Source organism: Coptis chinensis, chromosome 3, assembly GCF_015680905.1.
Source record: "Coptis chinensis isolate HL-2020 chromosome 3, ASM1568090v1, whole genome shotgun sequence".
Taxonomy (NCBI): domain Eukaryota; kingdom Viridiplantae; phylum Streptophyta; class Magnoliopsida; order Ranunculales; family Ranunculaceae; genus Coptis; species Coptis chinensis.
The window spans coordinates 76,290,218-76,311,989 of record NC_141458.1 but is presented as its reverse complement, the minus strand read 5'-3'; the positions used below and the strand labels follow the sequence as shown (position 1 = coordinate 76,311,989).

Genomic DNA, 21,772 nt, shown 5'->3' with positions numbered 1-21,772 from the left:
ACTTTATTGTAGCAACTGTTCCAACAAAAACAAACCGTAGTCTGTAACTCGGGCCTCAGATGGATTCTCTATAAGAAACTCAGTTTTCATCCTGTGCCGAAGGTCATCACATATATTAACGGCAAATCTGTTCCACAATACTTCCGGACGCGTTGGAGAGCACTCTGTTAGGATAATGCTGAACAATCGGCGCAGCTGATACCCCGTCCGCATGCAAGATGCCTCCTGCAAACATTGGCTCCACTCTTGGTCATCTTCCAATAGCCCTCGTGCAATACATGCTTCCTTAAACGTACTGTATCGAACACCGTCCACCAATTTAAGTGATGCGAATGATGTGGGCCCTTTAACAACGGTTAGCAGCATGCGTAGATAAAAACGCTCCCCGGCATTAGGTTTCTCAAAAAACATTCGGCCAATAGCGAAACAACTATCTCGACTCCTGAGTGTCCATTTTTTAAAACCCCTGTTGTAAATGAAGGCTCCAGGCATCTCTGAATAAGTGGACTCTCGGGCTTTTGGATTTTCAACACAACATTTAAAGAATGCGGTTAGAGTTGATTGTTGATGTTCAGCTCGAGCGAGAATTTCATCCAGTGGTTCGGTTGGGTCGTACAGAACCCGATGCATCCCAGGCAAATGTATTGCTAAGCGAATAACGTTGGGTACCTCTTGGTGCATGTTAAACTCTAGAAGCCGCCAGACAGCTTCCTGTGGGCCGATATACCTCGCGTCGATGTATTGTTGTATCTCATCATTTGCTCCAGTTAACACCATGGTTGTTTTGTCAAAACCCTTGTAAATGTATTTATGGATATATTTGACTGCCCGAACTGATGCACACACTTCAACATTAATGTGGCAATCAAACAGCTCAGATAGGTACGGATTATATGGAGCTACATTTTGGTTGGTCACTTTATGTTTCTTGCGCTTATACTCTATGCCGGTGTTGCGACGCATATAAAGCGGGTATCCTTCTTGATCCATCGTTGTTTTCTCAGCAAATTCCCGCGGGTATTGGAACCTGTAACGACCATCTTGCATGCAGGGCGCTTTTGGATATTCAGAACCACACGGACCATGAATCATACATTTAATAACTGTTTGAAAGAGAGCAGGTTGTGTGTCAGGATTTGGAATCTCAGCAGAAACAATTCGATCGACTTGTTCAGTGGTACGAATCTTGTCTTCGTGTTGTAGGAATATGAGAGCGTGCATGTGTGGAAGGCCCGCTTTTGGAATTCAATGGTGTAAAAATGTGCGACCGCACGACCGAAAATGTGTTTCTTGGTGATTTCATCCATTATTGCTCTACGCTTCATCTCAAAAACACGCGCCACTATCGTTGGTTTATCATTCGATTTTTGATGTTTTTTAAGCTCCGTTAGAACTTCAGGCCAATTCGGATTCGCAGTTGCTGTAAGAAAAACATCCGGATGTTTATGGTAGCGTGTGATGGCCATTGAATCTTGGTAGATCTCGTACATATGCCTTGGACTGCCTGTATAAGATGATGGCAGGATAACACACTGCCCAACTTGGCTTGGATGCAGGCCCTGTGCTGCAATATCTGTTAATCCCTGGTATAACTCTGCACGAATTTGAGCTTGTCGATCTCTAAGAAAACGCACGCGGTTCTGGTCTGTTGCAGCCCAAGCATCGACTAAAAATTGTTGGCCTAGGGCGCCCGCATTCAAAATAGGGGAATACTCTGATGCGCGATCAAACATACGATAGGCATAGTATTGCGCTTGTGTCAAATGCGCATCGGTGGGACAATTGTTAACGACATTCCACTGACGCAGGTCAGGAGACCAACCGAGATCCCCTCACGGAAAGAGAAGAACATAATGGAGGGGAGAATACGCGGGGTTACACTCGCTGATCCTTTCTAACCGACCTTCTCGCAAGCGAAGAACAATATCTCGCATGCTATCAAACGTACTCCCCTCTCCTAGCAAAATCACAGCTATCTCTGTTGTGGATGGAAGGTTGTAGCGACGCCGGTCACTCCCAGAGCTACAATGCAATCGGGCTGGGACATTGTTATTTGGAGAATCACTTGTATTCAAAATCTCAAAAGCATTCATATACAACCTGTAAAAGTTGTTGTTTTGGATAAGAGTGTCCTGAATGATGCTCAAAACGTCCTTTGATAGATGAGGGTTCCTATGAAGACGGTGATTCAAAGCCTCGTTTCCATCATAGAAGTAAAGTTGTGAATAGACGGGATCCCTGCCTAGAGATGGAAGGAGTGACCCGACTCTGTGGTAGAGTTCTCCATGGATGACAAATGATTGTGGGCCACGTCCACTCAATACGCGTTGGTCCGGATCCACACCAAGGCTTGTAAAAGCATTACATGCATTATATGCACGAATGTGCTCACGGAATGACACTACGAGTCCATCATTTCCTTCGTATAGTGAGTGGAGAGCAGGTGGCAATGGCGATAGCAAGGGCAGTCTGACTTTCCCTTGTAAACAACACATCCCAAATTTAGGGTTTTTTTTTTATGAATGTGTCAATTTCTCAGCCATCCAGTGAAGAGCTGAACAATGTGGGCAACACACATCCATCCGTCCCAGATAATGGCGTCCTTCTGGCAAATCAGTCAACGGTTTCGCGAGGAGATTTGTCGCAACGCCTTCGCTTAGGCAGACCGAATCAAATGAATTCCTCATTTCAACCCCAAACGCATCTCCAGCGGTACAATTGGCTCTTTCGTGACATCGCTCAAACGGGGTACTATACATGAAAAAGTATTTAGTGCATAAGTTTTCTCCAAAGTAGCATAAAGCTTTGAGGGGGCAATCCAAACGGAAGAGAAAATACGTACTTGAAGAATTTTAAGGAGGCTGATCTTTTTTGACTAACACACATGGGTGGATCAAAGGTGCTAACATCCTTAATTTGTTCTCGAAAAAAAACTTCATTCTCTCGTGTGCAGTCCCCTTTAGATGATGACCCAACCAAATACGTGATTGTGTAATGCCGTGGTTGCGGAGCCAAATCATAAACGATATCCTTCCCATTTTTTTTATTTCCATTTTACGCTGATGGGGAACCCTCAACGACAGGTGCGTAGCAATGGGACCGATGAGTTGATGGTGGCTCACAGCCGCGCTTAATTAAAGTTGAGCTAGGAAGGCGGGCCATTTTGTCTCTGTCGCTTCGGACACGGCGCGCTAGTGTCTTTCGGTTAGGTGTCACAGTTGGGCTCAAATGGATACGAATATCTTTAGATGGTAGTTGCATTCCCTGAGATGTGGTTGAAGATGAAAGGCGCTCTCTTTCCCTCCGAGCACGTTGTGCGATGGTGCGGCGAGAAAGCAGAGGAGCAGATCTTGGAGCAAGTTGGTGTTGGAGCTGCACTCGTGGCGTTTCGTTGGAGCTTGCAACCGGCTTTGAACAGTAATCAATCGAAATAAGCACAGTTAAAACGACACGCTATGATCGAAATAAGAGATGTTATGGTCATAATAAGACATTGTATTAACAACGACACAATGATCAAATGTTTTTTTGGCTGTTTAAAAACCGGGGAGGTAGCCACACGCAGAATGGGTTAATTAATAGGTTAAGGCAGCAAGTTCTCCCCAACCATTGGGTGTTGTGCTTGTACAGTTTACGGTGGGAAAAAGAAAACTAAATGAATACATGTGCGGGGAATAAGCAAAAAGAAAAATATATCATGCTCGAAAATATAAACGCACCTTCATTTCGTTAACAGCTTCAGTGCGAAGCTGCGCCCATGCCCCTGATCGACGAACTTGTGAGCCCGACTACCGGCAAAAATAAAGAAAGCAGACAATTTATTGGTTGAGTTAGTAATGGGGATTAGATACGCTAGCATCGGATATATTAATTAGATCATGGGAAACAGTAACACCGGAAATAAAAAAATAAAAAGTGAAACAGTTGTTCCACTTTAAAACAGTCTAATCTCTAGCAATAACCCCATCTCATGATGGTACCACCATTCAAGCACCATGATACAAAAATCTAGCCCCAAAGCAAACTATAAGTGGTATAACCTCCTAGCCCCTGCTACTCTCGAATGGAGAACTGAAGGCGTTTCTATTGTTCAATGGTTTTCATAATTCTCACAATTAATTTCTAATCCTACGCCATTGTGGTTGAGGCTTTACAACATTCCAGTATCATGCCACTTGAATCAAGGGCATATCAATCATTTTGCATTTACTTGGATCACACAATTAATGTGTAAATATATAATACACCTAAAATAGCAAGCCCACATCAATTAAAATTATATAGCAAGAACAACATAATCATGTTATAATCATGTTGTAGCAAAGCAAGTACCCCATTCGCAAAAAATTAATTTTTGACTAAACAAAGTAATTACTTGGAAATATATAGCCATATTTAATTAGTTAATAATGAGACTCCATGTTAGTTGAGCTGAAATGTATTAATAAAGAAGAACCTGAAACCCGTAAAATATGCATGGTTGCCACTGGAACTTAAAAAAATGCATTACAAAGATATATTAAATGGTTATCCATGGTGTTTCTAAGATTGGTTAACTTCAATTGAAACCGAGAAGAAGCTGAAAAAAATATTGTAGAACTAAAGCGGATTATAATTTGTCCCAAATGATACAATTTCAAGGGTTTACAAAATCTCAAGTGCAATTAAATGGACATACCTCAATACCTAGACGTCAACTCCTCATAAGAAGAGCCGCTTACAACATCCTTGTTGGCCATGGTTTCCTCATCAATGGACCTCCTCCCATTAAACCTTAAGAGTTAGATACGAAGGAATCAATGGTTAGAGTTTCCTCTTGAGAGTATGATCCTAACATAACAAAAATGAGAAAAATAGCCCACCAAAAAGATGCAAATTCATGTCAAATTGTATTATTTGTACAAACAAATATGTTCTACACTATGACGAAGTAAAAAAGAATAGCCCTCAACTTATTTGATTCTTGTATAAATTTATAACGACTATTTTTTTTAAGACTGTAATTTCATTCTATAAGGAATAACAAAAACCAAATCCACAAAGGATCAAATCAAACTGCAATATAGCATAGAACCTTACATGTTTGAAGTTCTTCTATAACCAATCAAAACTATAAGCCGGTCATTAACTAAAATCCCAAAGAAAAGTTGAGTTCCCACATCTCCAAATACTGATAAAAAAAGAACAACACATTCCCAAAATCATATTCTGCGAGTTCGCCTTGTTGTGACCTTACTATGTTCATCATCAATTAAAGACTACTCAAAGTTTCCTGCTAAAGGGGGCTTCTTATTTTCAACTGCTTCTCAAAGAATATCTCGGAGCAACAATTGGAGTCTCAGATCGACTTACAGAGAAGTTTGAAGGCAAAGACTTCCTCACACTCTCAAACCTTTTCGAATTGCTTTTCTTTCCAGATTCCATACTAACACCAAGACCATAAGGTGTTTTCTTCTCTTGCCCAATCACACCCTTCTTTCTCTTAAGCCTTTTATTCCTTCTAGCAGAATATTTGAATTACAAAAACCAAATAAATCGGCGAGACACGCACACTTTGAACTGAATAGTTTCTTTCATAGTTTTGTGAGACCCAAATTCAGCTAATAAAATACCAATAGTTTAATTGAATCAAAACATAAACCATTTGAAATTCGAGGGAAAAGAACAACCAAAGCAAAAGAAGAAAGGCTGATAGAAACTTTACCTTGTATACACATGCGTTGGCTTTGGGTGAAGAAGACAACACATTGATCTTTCTAACAGAATCATAGCTTGAGAGAGATCGGAAGTAGTTTGGATAACTGGAGAAGGTGAACAGAGAGAATGACTATTCGGTTCAACTTCTAATTAATTGCAAGCCGTTTTCTTTGATTTGAGAGAGAGAAAGAGAGTTGAAGGAGCGAAAGAGTAGTTAGGAGTGAGGAGACGAAGGGTGGGTTTTTGATATTTGGGATAACAGTAATAATTAACACTTTAAGACTTTTAATTAATTCTTAATTCAACATGGCGGCATGACAACCCTCGATTTATACTGCCTGAAACTCAATCCCAGCCGCGAGTCAGAAAAGAGCTCTGTTTTGTTAGATTGATATATATATATGATGTAATAGAGGTTAATGAATAAAATTTATGTTAATGCTTATATAGTGTTTTCGTAAGTCAAGCTTATACAGTGTTGGCCCAAAACCTTTTAGTTTTGGGCTTATTAACTTGTTTAAGGAATGACACTGTATAAGCTTATGAAGACACTATATAAACTTTCAAACTTTCAATGACCATGTCCGTCGGTTTAATAAGAGAAAGCCTGATTGCATCTATTATTACTTTCATATTTTATTTGATTTGATCATTATGAATTCCATTTGCACAGCGTTGAGGTAAACAGGAATTAACATTTCAATATAAAATGAAATTCAAAATTGACATCTTAGAGTGTGTTTGTTATGATGGAAACACTATAGAAAGGAAATGAAAATAAGAGTGGTCCACCTTTTCCATAGTTTTTAAGGCGTTTGTTTACCCATGGAAAGGAAATAAGTTTTTCCATATGGAAACAAAATCATGGAAATGGAAAAGGTTTTGTGTCCTTAGCTAACTTCTGAAAATTTTGTGGAAAGGAAAGGAAAGAAAATAGATAGATAGGGACTTACTACTAATACACCCATGACCCAACAATACAATTATTCCTTTCCATAGCTTTTGCAAAACAAACATGATTATTCTTTTCCCCAGTTTTTACTTTCCTTTCCCCAGTTTACCAAACACATACCATTTAAAATTATTTCTTTTCCATTCCATTCCATTCCATAGTGGACCACCCATTTTATTTTCTTTCCTTTCCATGAGTTAAAATTTAACAAATACACCCTTAGGTAGTTTTCTGGAGGACATAACTGATAATTTTAATAGTAGTGGTTTGAGCAACCATTAGTCGCTACAAACTAAAACAGCTGAAGTTCAAGTTCAACAGCGAACATGTCAATGATGTCTATCTTTAGTATATAAAGTAGCAGTCTTGCATATTAGTCTATGAATGAACATTCAAGTCAAGGAAAACTAAAGATCATCATGAAATCATGCTCAAGGAACATAGTCACAAAGTTAAACGAGCACAATTCAACAACTTGCTTGCATCCTGACTTTCTCAAGACTTTTGACACAATGTTTGGTTGGTTGGGGTATAGCAGGGAAGGCCAATCTCTTGTATAAGTTGGAGGATATACTCCTTGCAAACAAAGTAAATGGTTGTATTTTCATTGAAGTACATTGCAAATGCAAATGCAAACACATTACGGTTACCAAACTTAAGCATGGAGAGATTTCAATCACAGACAGAACACTCAAAGCAAAGGTAAGTCTTCACTAGGTCATCATCTAGAAAGACAGAGTATACAAAAGTATATGTGCTGGATTTTCCACCAAAGTTGCAAAGCAGCACGATAAAGTACAGTAAACTTGCCTAATGAAACTGTTAACCAAGCTTCATACAACAATACAAAAGTTAAAATGTGTTGTCAAAATGTTGCCAAAATAGAAACTGTCTAGCATTGGACAATCTCAAGTCAGACTTGGTGAGGAGCTTTGCTTTCGCGTTTAACATCACCCAGTTTAGTAACTTGTTGAGTCTGGGATGAAGGGGTAGTCTTTGAAGCTGCATAAGAAGTCATATTTTTCTGGAAGGCAATCTTATAAGCTTTTATCTTGATAGCAGCTTGTGATTGGAACTTTTCATATTGATTGTCCTGCTTTAGCTGCTTGATCTGCCAAGGCTTTTTCCTTCTCTGCTTCAAGTTTTTTTCTTAGTTCATCCAATGCCTTCTTGTGGGAAATTCGAGTTTGGTCAGCCACCCCTCTTTGAAATTGGATCATACTTTCCAAATCAGCAACTTCTCTCTGTAATGCTTCTTTAGCAGTGGTGACAACCTTCAATTCCGACTCAAGTTTTCCAACTCTCTCTTGGAGAGCAGAGATATCGTTCCTTGCTTCTGCTTCTTTGATGCCAGCCACTTTCAGTTGATCAAAGGCGAAAAGGGTAGATAGCCCCACCTAAATTTAATAAACTATTGATTAGCATGTGAAACCAAATTCAAAAGTACATAAGGAAAGCAGAGAAGTTTGTCACCTGTTCAAGAGATGAACTAAATTGACACTTATGAAAGTCAGTATCTTGTTTCATTGTGAAACGAAGATCACTGTCAAGATGACATGCACTACTCAAACAAAAGGCCACCTTTGGATCATTCAAGGCAGAAGCAGACGTAGATAATGGTTTTCCATCAATGATAAAATCTGGTTTGAATGGGAGGATGGTATCCTCACTTGTGTATTTCTGTTGAGTTTGAGAGCTCGTGTTGAGATCTTCCATTTGCTTAGAGGATGAAGGAACTGCTCCCACATTAAAATTTAGTAAATACCTACATACACATTAATTGAACAATTATAGGCAGTGTAACAAGAAGAGACAATACCGATATTTTCTGTTGAGTTTGAGAGCTCATGTTCATAAGCTTTGTCTTGACTGGTTTCAGTAGTCTCCTCAGCATTCTTGCGTTTTCTAGACTTGTTCTTTTCAGAAATTTCTGACATTTGAGACTTCGAAATAACTTCGCATTCATTTTCACTGTCTCCTGGAGTGACTATTATATATGAAACACGTTCATTCTCGGAATCCAAATGTATGCTCAAATCACTATCAACACCCATTGGTTCTGACGTTCTAGGAACGGGATATTCACTTACATCTCCTAACTGACTCAAGCAACCAACAAATTCTCCTTCCTTAGTTCTTTTCCTCTTTTTCTTTATAATAGCCCGGTAAGTTTTCTCTTCGGAACATAAAGAGGACGAAGGAGATTGTTGTTGTCAAAATCAGTAGCAACCGGAGGGGATCTCCCACAGAATTCACACCAGTTAAATTCTCCAAGTCATCCCAAGATTCAGAAATAAGGTTGTCAATCAAGGCGGACGATGTTAATCCTGGGTCACCACCATCGTTATTGACACCTGAAGCCAGAATGAACAATAAAGTTAAATACATGCATATCACTAAAATGCACTTTACATAATTAAAAGTTTCCAATCAAAGAATACAAATGATTACCTCTAAGCTTTGTGAGTTTACATGTAAGAGGTGGAACAACATTTTCTTCCTCAGATTGCCATTTACCACTAGCAATGACTGGAAAATCAGGCCATTGCTTATCCGAATCACGAAGATCCTTTATAAGGGACTTCCTATCTTTCCTCCTACAGAAGTAATAATAAGGAAAAATCTGGCCACCTGTTTCCCTAGGACTCTTTCTCAAAGTATACTAACTCCGAATATCAGTGTGTAATTTTACTACCCCCCAGTACATTCCGATTATAGTAGTTAGCAGCATAAAGAATGCACCAAAAGTTTCCAGTTCCTTGACCGGGAGAAATCTTATAGAAGTTGAGCACTTCTCGGTCAAGCTGAGTTAATGGAAAGCGCAAACCAGCAGCGATTTGGCCAACAGTTACTATTATAGAGTTTGGAGTGGCTTGACCTGCATTGAGTTGGTGGTGAGTATACCTAAGCTGGCTACTTAAGTGGTGTAAAGAAACAGCACTTGGAATTAGGTATGCTTTTCTTACAACATTTAACTTAGGTCTGTACTCGTATGAGACGGGATCAAATTTTTCTAAAAAATGTCGTGGAACACCATTTTTGCTTTTGCTGGGATACTTGATCTTCCTAGGATTAGAAGAATCATTTTCATATCGCAACCTGTACTTACTTTTATCCATAGTTTCTTTTTAAAAAGATAAAAATGGAAATAGACTCTAACCTGGGGTGAAGTACGGAGAGTGTGCACTGAGCAGCTTACATATACGGCTTGTGGTGAAAATGTGGAAAAGCTAAAGAAATTGGAAGAAACACCAGTAGCTATGAAAAGGTAAAGAGGAAAGGTTTTTAGGGAAGAGGAAAGGTTTTTGGGTCCTGGTATCCTGTAATCATGAATAACCTTTGGGACTCTGGGAGAGCTGCATGGTCTAGACTCTACACTATCAACACTGGAGCCTTGATGAGATGTCTTGCACGGATAAACAAATTCAACTGTGAAGTAAACAACTGGATTACTTTCTTTTTGGGTTGCGATATTGACACTCTACTTTATAGAATTGACCCCTTTCACCAATTCAAAGGTAACGACACTCTTCTATTAATCACATAAAAAAACAGTCACCGTAAGAAGTTGTTGTGAGATCGCACAATTCACAACATTTGATTGACGCCGAGATCCCATATCCCATGGAAGTTTGTTGCCGTGGATCTTTTTTTCTTTTAAATTTTTTTGAATAGCCACCGTAAAAAAAGTTAGTTGCCGCGAGATGGTTGTATTCACTAAAATGAAGTCTTTGCTTGTGATAATTATTAAAACTCTTCTTCATTAATTTGATCACAAATTTTTCTTATAACATATGAAAATATTTGCCGCGAGATAGCAAAATTATGTCTCGATTGTACATTTTTTTTGTCATGGTTTTGGTGTTGTGTATTGGAGTGTATAAAGAAGCTTTAAAGAAAAAAATGAGGTATCCATATGTCGTGTGTGTTAAATATATAAAATTTGAAGTGAAAAAAAAAACAAAAAATACAAAAAAAATGTTTTGCAACAACTCCCTCACGGCAGCTCGAAACTGTAGAACTATCAAGTATGTGGAGTGTAAAAGGACATATAAGAAATAATCATTATTGTTTTACTTTTTGCCAAAGGGTGTCAATCCCATATAGTGGGGTGCCAACACCGCACCCCTACTACAAGTTGATTACTTATAATTGTAATATATACAGTCTAACAAAGATAAGTTTTTATTAGAGCATCAGTATCTGCATTGTTCATTGAAAGAGTGTAGTAAAGCTAAGTCTAATAGCTCTGTAATCTGCATCTCTATCCCTCCAAAAAACAATATTATACGGATAGAGATGAGGTTTCGCTAAATTAATGGGTTGAACAATCCTACGCCACTTGAACCGGCGCGGTTTGAAACCCACATGTTTTTCAACGCCACTTCGACCAGCGCCGTATGAAATTGTATTTCAAAATCGGTTTGGTGGAAACACTTCGCAAACCACTTTACTTCAAATGGCGCCGTATGAAATTATTTTTACATTCCACACCACTTTAAGTGGCGCCATTTGGGTTTTTATAAACCACGTCATTTAAACTCGCGTGGAATGCACTCTCCATTCCTCGATAATACTCTCTATATATAATATATATATAGTTAAATGCGGATAGGGAGAGAAAACCACCGCAACTCCCACCGATTTTGAGGGAATGCGAAGCCATTGCACCCAGCCTAAGCTAATATCGATATTATTCCATACGTGGCGGGAAAGTTTTAACTTGAATTTCAGTTTACTAAATAATTAAATTTCATTGTTTATGTCAAAGTTGGTAAAGAAACATTGTATTGTGTAAGATTTAACCAAAGGTCAAGCGAATTGAGAAATGAAATTCGGTTTTGTATATCCTGCCCGATATATGACCTCCACTTATACAAACTCCAAAGAAACTCTACCATAAAAAACAATGAATAGAAGCTGATTTTTGGTAGAGATGTTTTTCTTACAATATAGATCATCTTTAGAAAAAATTAGCACATTTGAAGATGTCTAGACGGATCAAAATTTACTTATAGTGTTATAAAATTATACAACGGTACAAATTTTTCAAATTTCAAAACAACTTTTGACTAAACATTTTCGTTTTGGCTAATTTTTTGTAGGAAAATTCTCTATTATGAGAAGACTATTGTCACAAAAAATTAGCCTTCAATTCATCTTATAAATCCACTTTTGGTAGTGGAGTTCATATAACGGGCTCGTTTGTGTATAGACTATATTGCAACACATTTGCCAATAGTAACCGAACTAGGGATGTTGCCCAGCCCTTAAACCATAAAAATCCTCATGATTGAAGTCCAGGTCAGCCCGTCCCTATTGTATATTGAGGGTCAGGTCATAACAGGAAAACTCAAGCCCTTAACCTGCTCCTCGACCATCGTTTTTGAGGGCTAGCGGGGTCAAATTATACTTTACTAGTTTACTTAATTGTTTTGGTGATTTTTTATTTATTTTTATCATACTTTGGTTATATATATCAATTTTAATTAAGTATACAAAACTAATTCTTATGTATTTAGAAAAAAAAAATGATATAGGAGAGATGGTGGAAGAGATGATACTCTTAAAACGTCTATATTTTTCATACTTAATTATGTTGTTAGAGCATCTCTAGGTGGACGCATTCGTGGTCGCATTCTTCAAAGAGTTGGAATTCCGAGAAATTCCGACGCATTTCTTCAAATTTGAAGAAATGCGTCGGAATTTCTAATTCCAACTCTAGGTGGACGATTCGCGGTCGCATCACCGCTTGTTCGCATTCTTGTTAAAATTTGGCAATTTGGATCTCGATCTTGTGCGACATTGACATTGTAATGTCGCGCCATTGCAAATGTCGCCCCACAACTTTTTGACTTTGACCCGGCACCACACGCCGCCCGGCCACTTGCCGCGCCAATCTAATCTCGCGTAGGGTTTTTTTTTTTTCACTTGCGCCACCCTCCCTAATGTCGCGTGGGTTGTTTTCAAATTATACATGGGCGACATTACAACCGCCGCTACGGCAAGGCTAATATCGCGTGGGTTGTTTTTTTGTAATCGAATTTGCGACCACCTAGAGTTGGTCGAAATTTGCGACCAACTTCTTCATTCGCATTCTTCAAATATGAAGAGTATGCTACCACCACCTAGAGATGCTCTTAGGTTGGATTTGTTTTTATGTATTGCTTATATATCTATTATTTAATCAATTACAAAAAACGCATATATTATGTTATAATTTATCTCCTATTGTAAAATAACAAAAGAACGTATGAAGGCTGGTGATGGCTTAATGAGGGTCGAGCTTATGCTTCAGAACCTAAGTCCTTATCACCCTTAAATAAGAGAGTTTGGACACATGGGCCAACATTTGCAAATTGGGCTAAAACCACAGCCCCGGCAGAGTAGACGGTGAGAACAAAATCAAGAAATACGGTAAAACCAAAACTTTATGATTGGATCATTAAATGACGCAGTAGGCCCCACACTTATTATTTGCTTTGTTTTATAATAAAATAATAATAATAAAAATATAAATGAAACCGATCTATAAATACGAGGGGGGCTTGTGGAAACAAAATCTTGGCTTCTTTGGCTCCACCAAATAGTGATCAATTTGTTTAAAGGTGAGTTAAGTTTCAATTCCCATCTTTAGATGCTTTAAGGTTTAAATTAAAAATTTTAATCTTCTTTTTCCTTGACGTTAAAAAAGAATTTACATCTTGATTATTCTGTAAATGTTTTTCAACTATTGACAAGTTGAGAGAAAACAAGATGGATTTTATATTTGTACACCCGAGGGGGTTGGCAATCAGATCGAAGAGGTTCGTCGGTGTATATTTTATATTCTGGTAACATACTCTTAGTTTATTCTACTTTACTAGACAAGGAAATTAACTTCCAATGAGTTTAATCTGGATGGTTGAAATGGGGAATGGTTTGGGATATTGTCAAAAATTGATAGACATTGACTAAAATTGATGTAAGAGAGAATGGTTTTCCTATTAGGGCAGAAGACAGATGTAGGAGATAAATTTAACGTCCATATGAGATTTAGGAGATAAATTTTTTTTATTGTGGACCATGGAATGCCTTTCCATGAGACAGTTTGGGTGACAAACGTCTGATGTCCACTGATGGTAGTGGGTGGTCCGTTTATTTGAATGATCCCTCTGAACATATGATAGAAGGTCCAAAGAGAGCCACAACCGGAACACATACACGAGTTGCATTATTATCCAGACCTCCGCTTTTAAGAACATGCATCCGATATGCTGGTCAGGGGTAAATGGTATATTACCTTTTGCCCCTTAATAATGAACAAACCTTTCTTACGTTAAATTGAGGGGTATATAACTGTGTGTTATGGAGTTGTAGTAGGAGTTTCTGATTCCTTTCTTTAGTAGTTGCATCCTTAGGCTGTGTTGGTGATGCAAATTCTTGAAAAAACATTGCAAGAGAGTAAGCCATGATCGAGAGGAAAGAGAGACAGAAAAAAGAAAATCACTCATTGAAAAAGCAAGTTACTGGACAAGCATGGTGATGTTGCAGTATGGTTCTTTTGTTTTGCTTTTGTTATTTCCCTCACTTTTTTTTTTACGAAATTTGTTTTTCTCCCCATTTTTAAACTGGCATAAACTTATCACCATGTTCTAAATTTCTCATGTACTTATGTATACAAAGTCATGTAGTTTGGATGTTATTGTGTTATCTTTGTGTTCCTTCAATTTCTGATGTCATTTAAACACAATTTTTTACTTTGTTGTAACGGACAGATATCTTGAATGAACTGAAACAATGGATCCAAAAAAGTCTTCTTTGAATCCGTATGCATCATCTTATATACCACTCTCCAAACGAGGAAAAGGGAGTGAAAACAGACCAGCTTATGTGTATCCTGAAGACTCTGTTGGTGATGATAAGACTTCCTTGACCAAACATCCTGCAATCCACAAGCGGTGGACAAACAGAAACCTGAGTGAAGAATCCGAGATGGATCTGGCAATTCTTTCGAGGAACTATCCTGGGGTATCAGATCAGTCCATTGTTGATGTCTACTTTGCAAATGCGGGTGATCTGGAAGCCTCTCTTGACATGCTGAAGCAACTTGAGGTAGTCATCTTTACGCACCACTGGCCTTTTAGTTGAGAGTGGGAACGGGAAAGGTATCACTGTATTAACTTGCTCATAATCCCCTCAAGTCCCTTAACCACCCTTTGCAGCAAGAAAACATGAATGACAAAAGAAAGAGGAGAAATTAATAGTATATAGAATAAAATAAAGGATGATAATATTTTTAACAGTTTTACTTGGGCAAAATGAAAAAATAACACTTCATAATTGCTACCTAAAATCTAAATTTTTCTTATTTACTTAAACTTGAAGCTAGAACCAGCAGATTCTTAGAACTGAACCTACAAAGACAAGTTTAGATGTTATATTATGATATTTGGCATGTGTGATTTGTAACGACCAGGTTTGTTTACTCGTATGAACAGTTTCCTGTGGAATTTGATCAATGCCTTCCAGACACTTTGGATATTGGCGATGTAGCAGACTTTGGATCTTCAGCTGAAGTTACAACTGTGATACCGAAGGCTATCTTGGGTGAAGCAAGTGGGTCTTCATCTGGTGCTTCAAAATATGTGCAGTGATGGGACAACTGTTAATATAGAGATGTAAATGTAGACATACTTAGATCAGCCTTGTTTGTTGGTGTGGTTATTGAATGCGATATTACTTCCTTTTCTCAGCGAAAAGTGGAAATTGGTCTCTGGTTTGTTTTGTAGTTTGATATGTTGGTTCTTTCTGCTATGTTTGGGATGCATCTTGCCCATGTCATGAGTGATGAATCATGATGCAGATTTTCTGCGGCTGTTTCATTCAAAATGATAATCGAGATTGAGACTCCCCATCTGTGAACCTTTGTACAAAGCCAGTGAACATGGAATGAAGCCAGTGCTTTGTTCCATCAGGGCCTTTACCCTGTGTCTGCTATCTTTCTCCTTAGTACTAGCTTTATACTAAAATACATGTTCACCAGCTTCCCGGATGTGGCTGTAACCATACTAAGAGTTATATGCTCCCCAGACTTGGATTCATTTTCAGGATTTGTAGCGTTACTGTGGATGCTGCCCTCCATTTCAAGTGCTTTATCCTTGAGTGCTTTTGTTTGTCAGACCTGTTTTCATAGTATCATCTGGGTGCCTTAATCACACCTTTGTTCAAAAGCTGTGCAAACAGTTCACTTTCGGGGGAGTCTGTCGGTAATCAACCTTCACTATAATCTGCAGCTTGCTCTTTGACATCATTAAAGTCTCCTCCATAGACCACGATACATCATTTGCTGAAGCTGTAGAAATCCATTATCCATTCAACCCACCGTCTAATTATGTTGTTAGGATCTCGGGTTCTTGTAATGGATTGTTATTTATTTATATTGTGAGCGGATTCATACAATAATAACGTGTCAGAGGAAGAGGAGGAAATAGATTCAGAAATTGTGTATGGTTTTGGGTTATGACAAGATAGATGATTATAATAAACTCGTGAAAATTGGTTGACAATGCTGATGAGTTCTGAAACCTATCTGTATGTATACCCTTGGGGCAAGATTGATAATGTTTGTGAATGGGAATCTCTATTGGCTAGCCTCAGTTATGTCTCATTCCAGTCCAGACCGTGCTTTTATTGCATCTTTTGATTTCGGGAATAATATAATGGATTACAATGTTCTGGAAGGGAAGCTTTGCTTACTGACTGAATTCAATAGTTCTCAAAGTGATGTATGGGTGAGTGATGGAGTATGGTGTGAGGGATTCATGGACTAAACTATTTACAATCCCATCGATAGGAAAATATCATAGATTCTTGAAGGTGCTGTCTTTTTCCGAATCAGGACAAGTTGTTGTAGTCTACGATATGTTCACAAATCTCTATTTTTGTATTACCCAAAACTGGGAAAAGCTGTGATTCTTCACATCCGTGGTACTCCAGGTTTATTTATGGCAATCCCGTATGTGAAGTGACTTGTATCACTCAAATCGGGTACTTATGTTGAGGGGCAAAACAAGCAAAAGCAGATAGATGACAAAGTATAGAAAGAGGAAAATGAGGTAAAACATCTACTTTTAGATAAAGTCGAATGGAGGCTATATGGGTTGCTAAATGGAAATATAGTACTCCAACCACAAAAACATCATTTTAATGGGGCTGTTAAAAGTGTCTTAAATTTGGAAGGAGGTAAAAACCCAACCAAATTTAAGATTTTCGCTAGTTGCTATAATAAATTCGGGAGATGGACGGCATAGTTTCCGTCATCCGTGTGTTAAATTTTGATGGATGGCAGAAACTGTACCGTTCATCCAAAAAAATTTCAAAAAATAATAGACGGACAGCAGAAACTATACCGTCTGTATCATTTAGCACTTCAAAACAGACAAGGCGATTGGATTTGTTTTTTGATTTTGGGGAGCCAAATTTAAGTGGACAAGCTAAAAGGCCTATATAGCACTTTTAGCAGCCCAATTTAACATTTATCCGTTCGACTTGCTTTTATGACTATTTCAATCTTTTAGTTTTCCTTCTGCACGTGTGTTTTGCACTAGAAGTTAAGGTACACTGATGTTAATGTGTTTAGACTTTAATAACAGTTCATTTATAGTATAAATTAACTGAGTCGGGCACTCGGGCAGTTACCTGTTTGACTATAAGTATTGCTTAAAATCTTATTGCCCCTTTTTATCGATTGTATGTTAATGTTTAATTTCGGACATAGGCTTGTTAATGTGTAGTTGAGGGTTGGTATGATGTTAAGTGCAGTAGAACAACTTGACTGAGTGACCTCTGTAGAAGGTCAACAAGAGAGGGGAACTACAATTAAAGGGCTAAAGTCCTAAACCTCTTATCACACGGAGAGGAAATAGAGTCAACCCTTCCTGTCTTAAAAGAGAAAGAAAACCTACACCTATTGTGTTTGGTAGTTTAGGGTGTGTTGTGGCCTGGGTTGCTATACCATACTTCTTTTTCATTTTTGTTTTCGCTTGTTTCTGTAAGCTACGAGCAGAAGGTACAGAGGGTGCTCTATTTGCAGTTAGCTTGTTGATTGCAAAATAATTTTGATTTTTCACACATCCTACTGTGTTTGGGTTTTCCTCGCAACACGAGACCTTGAAAAGAACCACATGGTACATGTTATTATGACAATTTCCTGTGATATTCTCCCAGGAGGCGGTCTGTCGTGGGCAAATATCGTCAACCCGATATTCCAGCCCAAATATCGTGATTAATAAGAAATATCGATGTGACTGTCGATATTTCACACTGTAGTTTGTATGTTGTAGATTCAAAGCCGGGAAAAGAGGAAGAAGAAGGGAAGGGACACGTGGTAGGAAATGATTGGGCAAAGCTACCATTGCAACACTATATAAAGATTGGAAAGAGGAAGAAAGATTCATTCCAAATTCATTCGAGAAAAATCTGAAAACCATAGCAGAGAGAGAGAAAAAGAAAAATGTATAACTACCATTGCTACTAAGTAATAAAAGCTTAATTCCAGTTCTTTCAATCTTTGTTCTCGATCTTCATCAGTTTCTTGTTATTGATCTTAAAGAAACATCTTCTCCAACTACATTGGCGCCGTCCGTGTTTCAAGGATTAAAAAAGAACACTCTTTTCTTGTTTTCTTTGGAGTTTCAAATCTACTGTTAAGGGGTTGAAGGAGTTTCGATAGGATCAGTGAAGAATAGTGAATTTGTTTAGAGAGATATTTGGTTTCTTATCAAGATGCCTCCCAAACAAGCGACATCAAGTAAAACATTAATGGTTAATGAAGCAAGCACGTATCAAGCAGTATCTAAGAATGCAGAGCGAAGAACTAGACGATCAGTGAGTAGACTGGCGGAAGAAGTGGATGAGATACGAGAGGAAGAAGTGTCTTTGCAAGATTTGTTGAGAAGGATGGCTGAATTGGAAAAACAAAATCAGATGTTAATTGCTGAAAATAAACCGATGAGGGAAGAAAATGAGAAGCGTGTTGAAGACGCTATGTATGATAAGGATGGCGAGGAGTTGAGCTCAGGCACCCCAGTGGTGAGAAAGAGTCACCTCGAGGAGGTGAGAAGAAGCCATCCTAAAAAAGTACAATCTATAGCGAGAGCGACACCAAAGGTGGTGCAAGAAGAAGAAGTTAAGGTACCAATCACGAAGGAAATGGTGAAAGAAATGATGCAGAAGCAGTTTGGAGATTAGTTGCTGGAAAAGGTCTCAGCCTCGATACGAAAGCTGACAGATGATGTGAGTAGGAATCTATTGAAAAAGGAGATAGAAAGGGCCCCTTTACCTCCAAAGTTCAAGAATCCAAAGTTCAATCAGTATGAGGGGGCCACTGATCCAATGGACCATCTTTTTAGTTATCGACATCAGTTCTCGATATATCAGGGTACCGAGTATTGGGATACTGTACTATATCGATCGTTTTCTTCAAACTTAAAAGGCAAAGCACTAAAATGGTTTTGCACAATTCCGGAGGAATCCATTTCATGCTTTCGTGAAATTGAAGAAATGTTCCTCACCAATTACGGTCACCAAAGGGTGAAGCCAAAGCAGGTGTCGGCCTTATGTCAATTAAAGCAAGCAAAGAAGGAATCATTGAAAGATTTCTTGGCAAGGTTCAAGGCCGAAACCCAATTGGTAGAAAGGTTGGATGAGTCAGAAATGACAGCTGTCATCGCCTTCCAAGCAGGTGTAATACCAGGATCTTTTATGCACAAGTATCTGTTGAGAAAAGAGGTTAAAACTCTGCAAGAATTGTATGATAAAGCTGATAGAGACATCAGAGTTGAGGAAGGATTGAAGACAGCCACCGCTCAAGCAGTGTTGCAAGTCACTGATGCAGGGAGAAGAGATAAAGATAGTACTGATCGATATGAAAGTCGAGATTCCCCGAGGTCAGATAATAAAAGACCTCAGGAGCATTACATAAACAGAGATAATCAGCCGCAACAAAGAAGGAAGTATGAGAGAACACTGAAGGAGGATTTGGATCCTAGTAATTTCATAGCTCTTAATTCCACACCGAAAGATATATTGAGGAGGATAGCGAAAGAAGATTTCGTGATTTGGCCGAAATACACTCTCAGGGAAATGAAAGGCAAACCTTACTATCAATTTCATAAGGTTGAGAACCATGAAACTAATAGGTGTCTGCAACTGGTAAAAGAGATTGACAGGCTCATGAAGGAGGGGAAGTTGAGAGAATTTCGAGCTGAAGTTAGACCTGAAGAAACAGCGACCATACATGAGAAGCCACTGGGGGTAATAAACATGATTTACAAAGGAGAAATTCTCTAGAAAAAAATCCTTCGAGATAAAATAAGAAAGATATCGACGGTGAAAGAGGTGCTCGAGGTCAATGTCGAGCCAAGTCCGGTGAATCAGTAGTTGGTGTCGGCTAGCATTCCTAAGGCAATTATGTTCATACCAGAGGACCTGTCTAAGGTAATGTTATCACATGACAATGCTTTGTTAATCATGATGAAAGTAAAATGATAGTTTTACCCACGAATAAATGATGAAACTTAAACGCAAGTAAAACTAAAACTATTTTTGTGTTTAATTTATCAAAGATTATTCTACTCTCGATTCTGTTGAAATAGAGTTGGAGTAAAAGATTCGTTCCAATCCTAGTTCTTTAGTATTAACGTTTTTTATTATTATCGGTCTTATCCAAAGTTAATGAGAGTAATGAGGGGAATTATACTACGATGTAAATTATGCTAACAAGATACGAATAACGAAATGACGGAAATACTAAGGTTTGAATCTAGATAAAAAATTAGGGGGGATTGAATCCACCTTAAATCCAACTTAATTAAACTAGCATAGATTGTGTAATCAAATTCTTATGTTCTTACGATAAGAATTGGTTGTTCTAATCCCTAATCATTCATGGCAATCTCTACTAACTAATGACTAGCATGTGAGGAAGTTCTACCCATTCTCATGACGAATTAACTACCTTCTAGAGTGGAATAGATTCTTACAACGATTCTACACTACACAATCAAGTTTTCATCAAGGCTTCATCAAACTCCTCTAATGGAGGTTTAGCCTTGATTCATAAAACTATCATTTCTATATGAATTTAAGCAAGACATGATATAAAGATTCAAAATTTACTAATTTGAACTATAATAGTAATGATTTCAATCAAATTTAACAATACTAAAACTAAATAAGAATTTAATTGATAAACTAAATTGAGATGAAAATGAATACTTTATTATGAAACTAATATTTAATTCCAAAATAACAATCTACTTGTTCTAACTAATCTATTGGAATTGAAAAATCTAATTAACTGAATGAAATAAATCTAGTTCTAAAAACAAGCTATTCTCTAATGGCTACCTTCTACCTAACCTAATTTCCATGCTTAAGAGTTAAGTCTTGTGTCTTGAAATGGAGGAGACCAGATCCACATTTTTGTGCATGGGCTGAGGAGCCATGTTTTGGGTCGGAAAATCGAGCCCAAAACCCAATTTCTTCAATCCACATATGCCTTTTCAGCTGGATTTGACTTCCATAGACTTTTCGTCCACTTTTACTCCTCTGATTGGGTCAAGGCTTAAACCATTGGAAAGCTTATTCCATGACGGTCGTTTTGACATAAGGTAGGCCTAATTCTGAGATTTGAGCCCAAATATACGGTCTTTGGAAGTTCTACTGACTTTTGTGTGTTGTTTCTGCCCGCGTTGACTTTGACTTTTCAGCTTTAACCAGGATTTACAAAGGCTTTTTCTCCTTGAATCTTGGTCTTTAATCATAGAACTTCTTAGCAACCAACCCTTGCTCCTTTATCTCATCAAAATGACACATTTCTGTACACAATTGACTTCAATGCCTGAAATACATAAAAAACACGTAATCAGTATTAACTCTTATTTATTACTCGCATAATTGGTCTAAAAGTATTATTATTAAGGGGTTAAAACTACAGTTTTGGGCTCTTATCAAACCACCCTCAAACAGCATTTTGCTTGTCCTCAAGCAAATATGAGAAATTAGAATAAGTGACCAAAAATAGAGTTCTAACTACTCTCGTTTCACTGAGTGCGATTGCATTGACCATATGCAACAAGG

General features: G+C 38.0%; 3 protein-coding genes across 4 annotated transcripts; 2 read left to right on the top strand and 1 right to left on the bottom strand.

Annotated features, from left to right (window-relative positions):
• Nucleotides 1–3: 3 nt before the first annotated feature.
• Nucleotides 4–990, bottom strand: LOC147510861 (uncharacterized). Its single transcript, XM_086598273.1, has one exon. The coding sequence runs from the start codon at nucleotides 988–990 to the stop codon at nucleotides 4–6; it is 987 nt and encodes a 328-aa protein (XP_086454399.1).
• Nucleotides 991–13,088: 12,098 nt separating this feature from the next.
• CID5 (CTC-interacting domain 5) lies at nucleotides 13,089–15,419 on the top strand. Of its 2 annotated transcripts, none has more exons than XM_086602696.1 (3): nucleotides 13,089–13,257; nucleotides 14,407–14,743; nucleotides 15,130–15,419. In XM_086602696.1, exons 2-3 carry the CDS (start codon nucleotides 14,429–14,431, stop codon nucleotides 15,283–15,285), a joined length of 471 nt encoding a protein of 156 aa, XP_086458822.1. In that variant the 5' UTR covers nucleotides 13,089–13,257; nucleotides 14,407–14,428; the 3' UTR covers nucleotides 15,286–15,419. The 2 variants fall into 2 exon arrangements, with proteins under 2 accessions (XP_086458822.1, XP_086458824.1); XM_086602698.1 differs by lacking the exon at nucleotides 13,089–13,257 and adding an exon at nucleotides 13,387–13,455.
• A 3,605-nt stretch (nucleotides 15,420–19,024) lies between these two features.
• LOC147510859 (uncharacterized) lies at nucleotides 19,025–19,981 on the top strand. Its single transcript, XM_086598272.1, has one exon. It carries the CDS (start codon nucleotides 19,025–19,027, stop codon nucleotides 19,979–19,981), a length of 957 nt encoding a protein of 318 aa, XP_086454398.1.
• The last annotated feature ends 1,791 nt before the right edge of the window (nucleotides 19,982–21,772 follow it).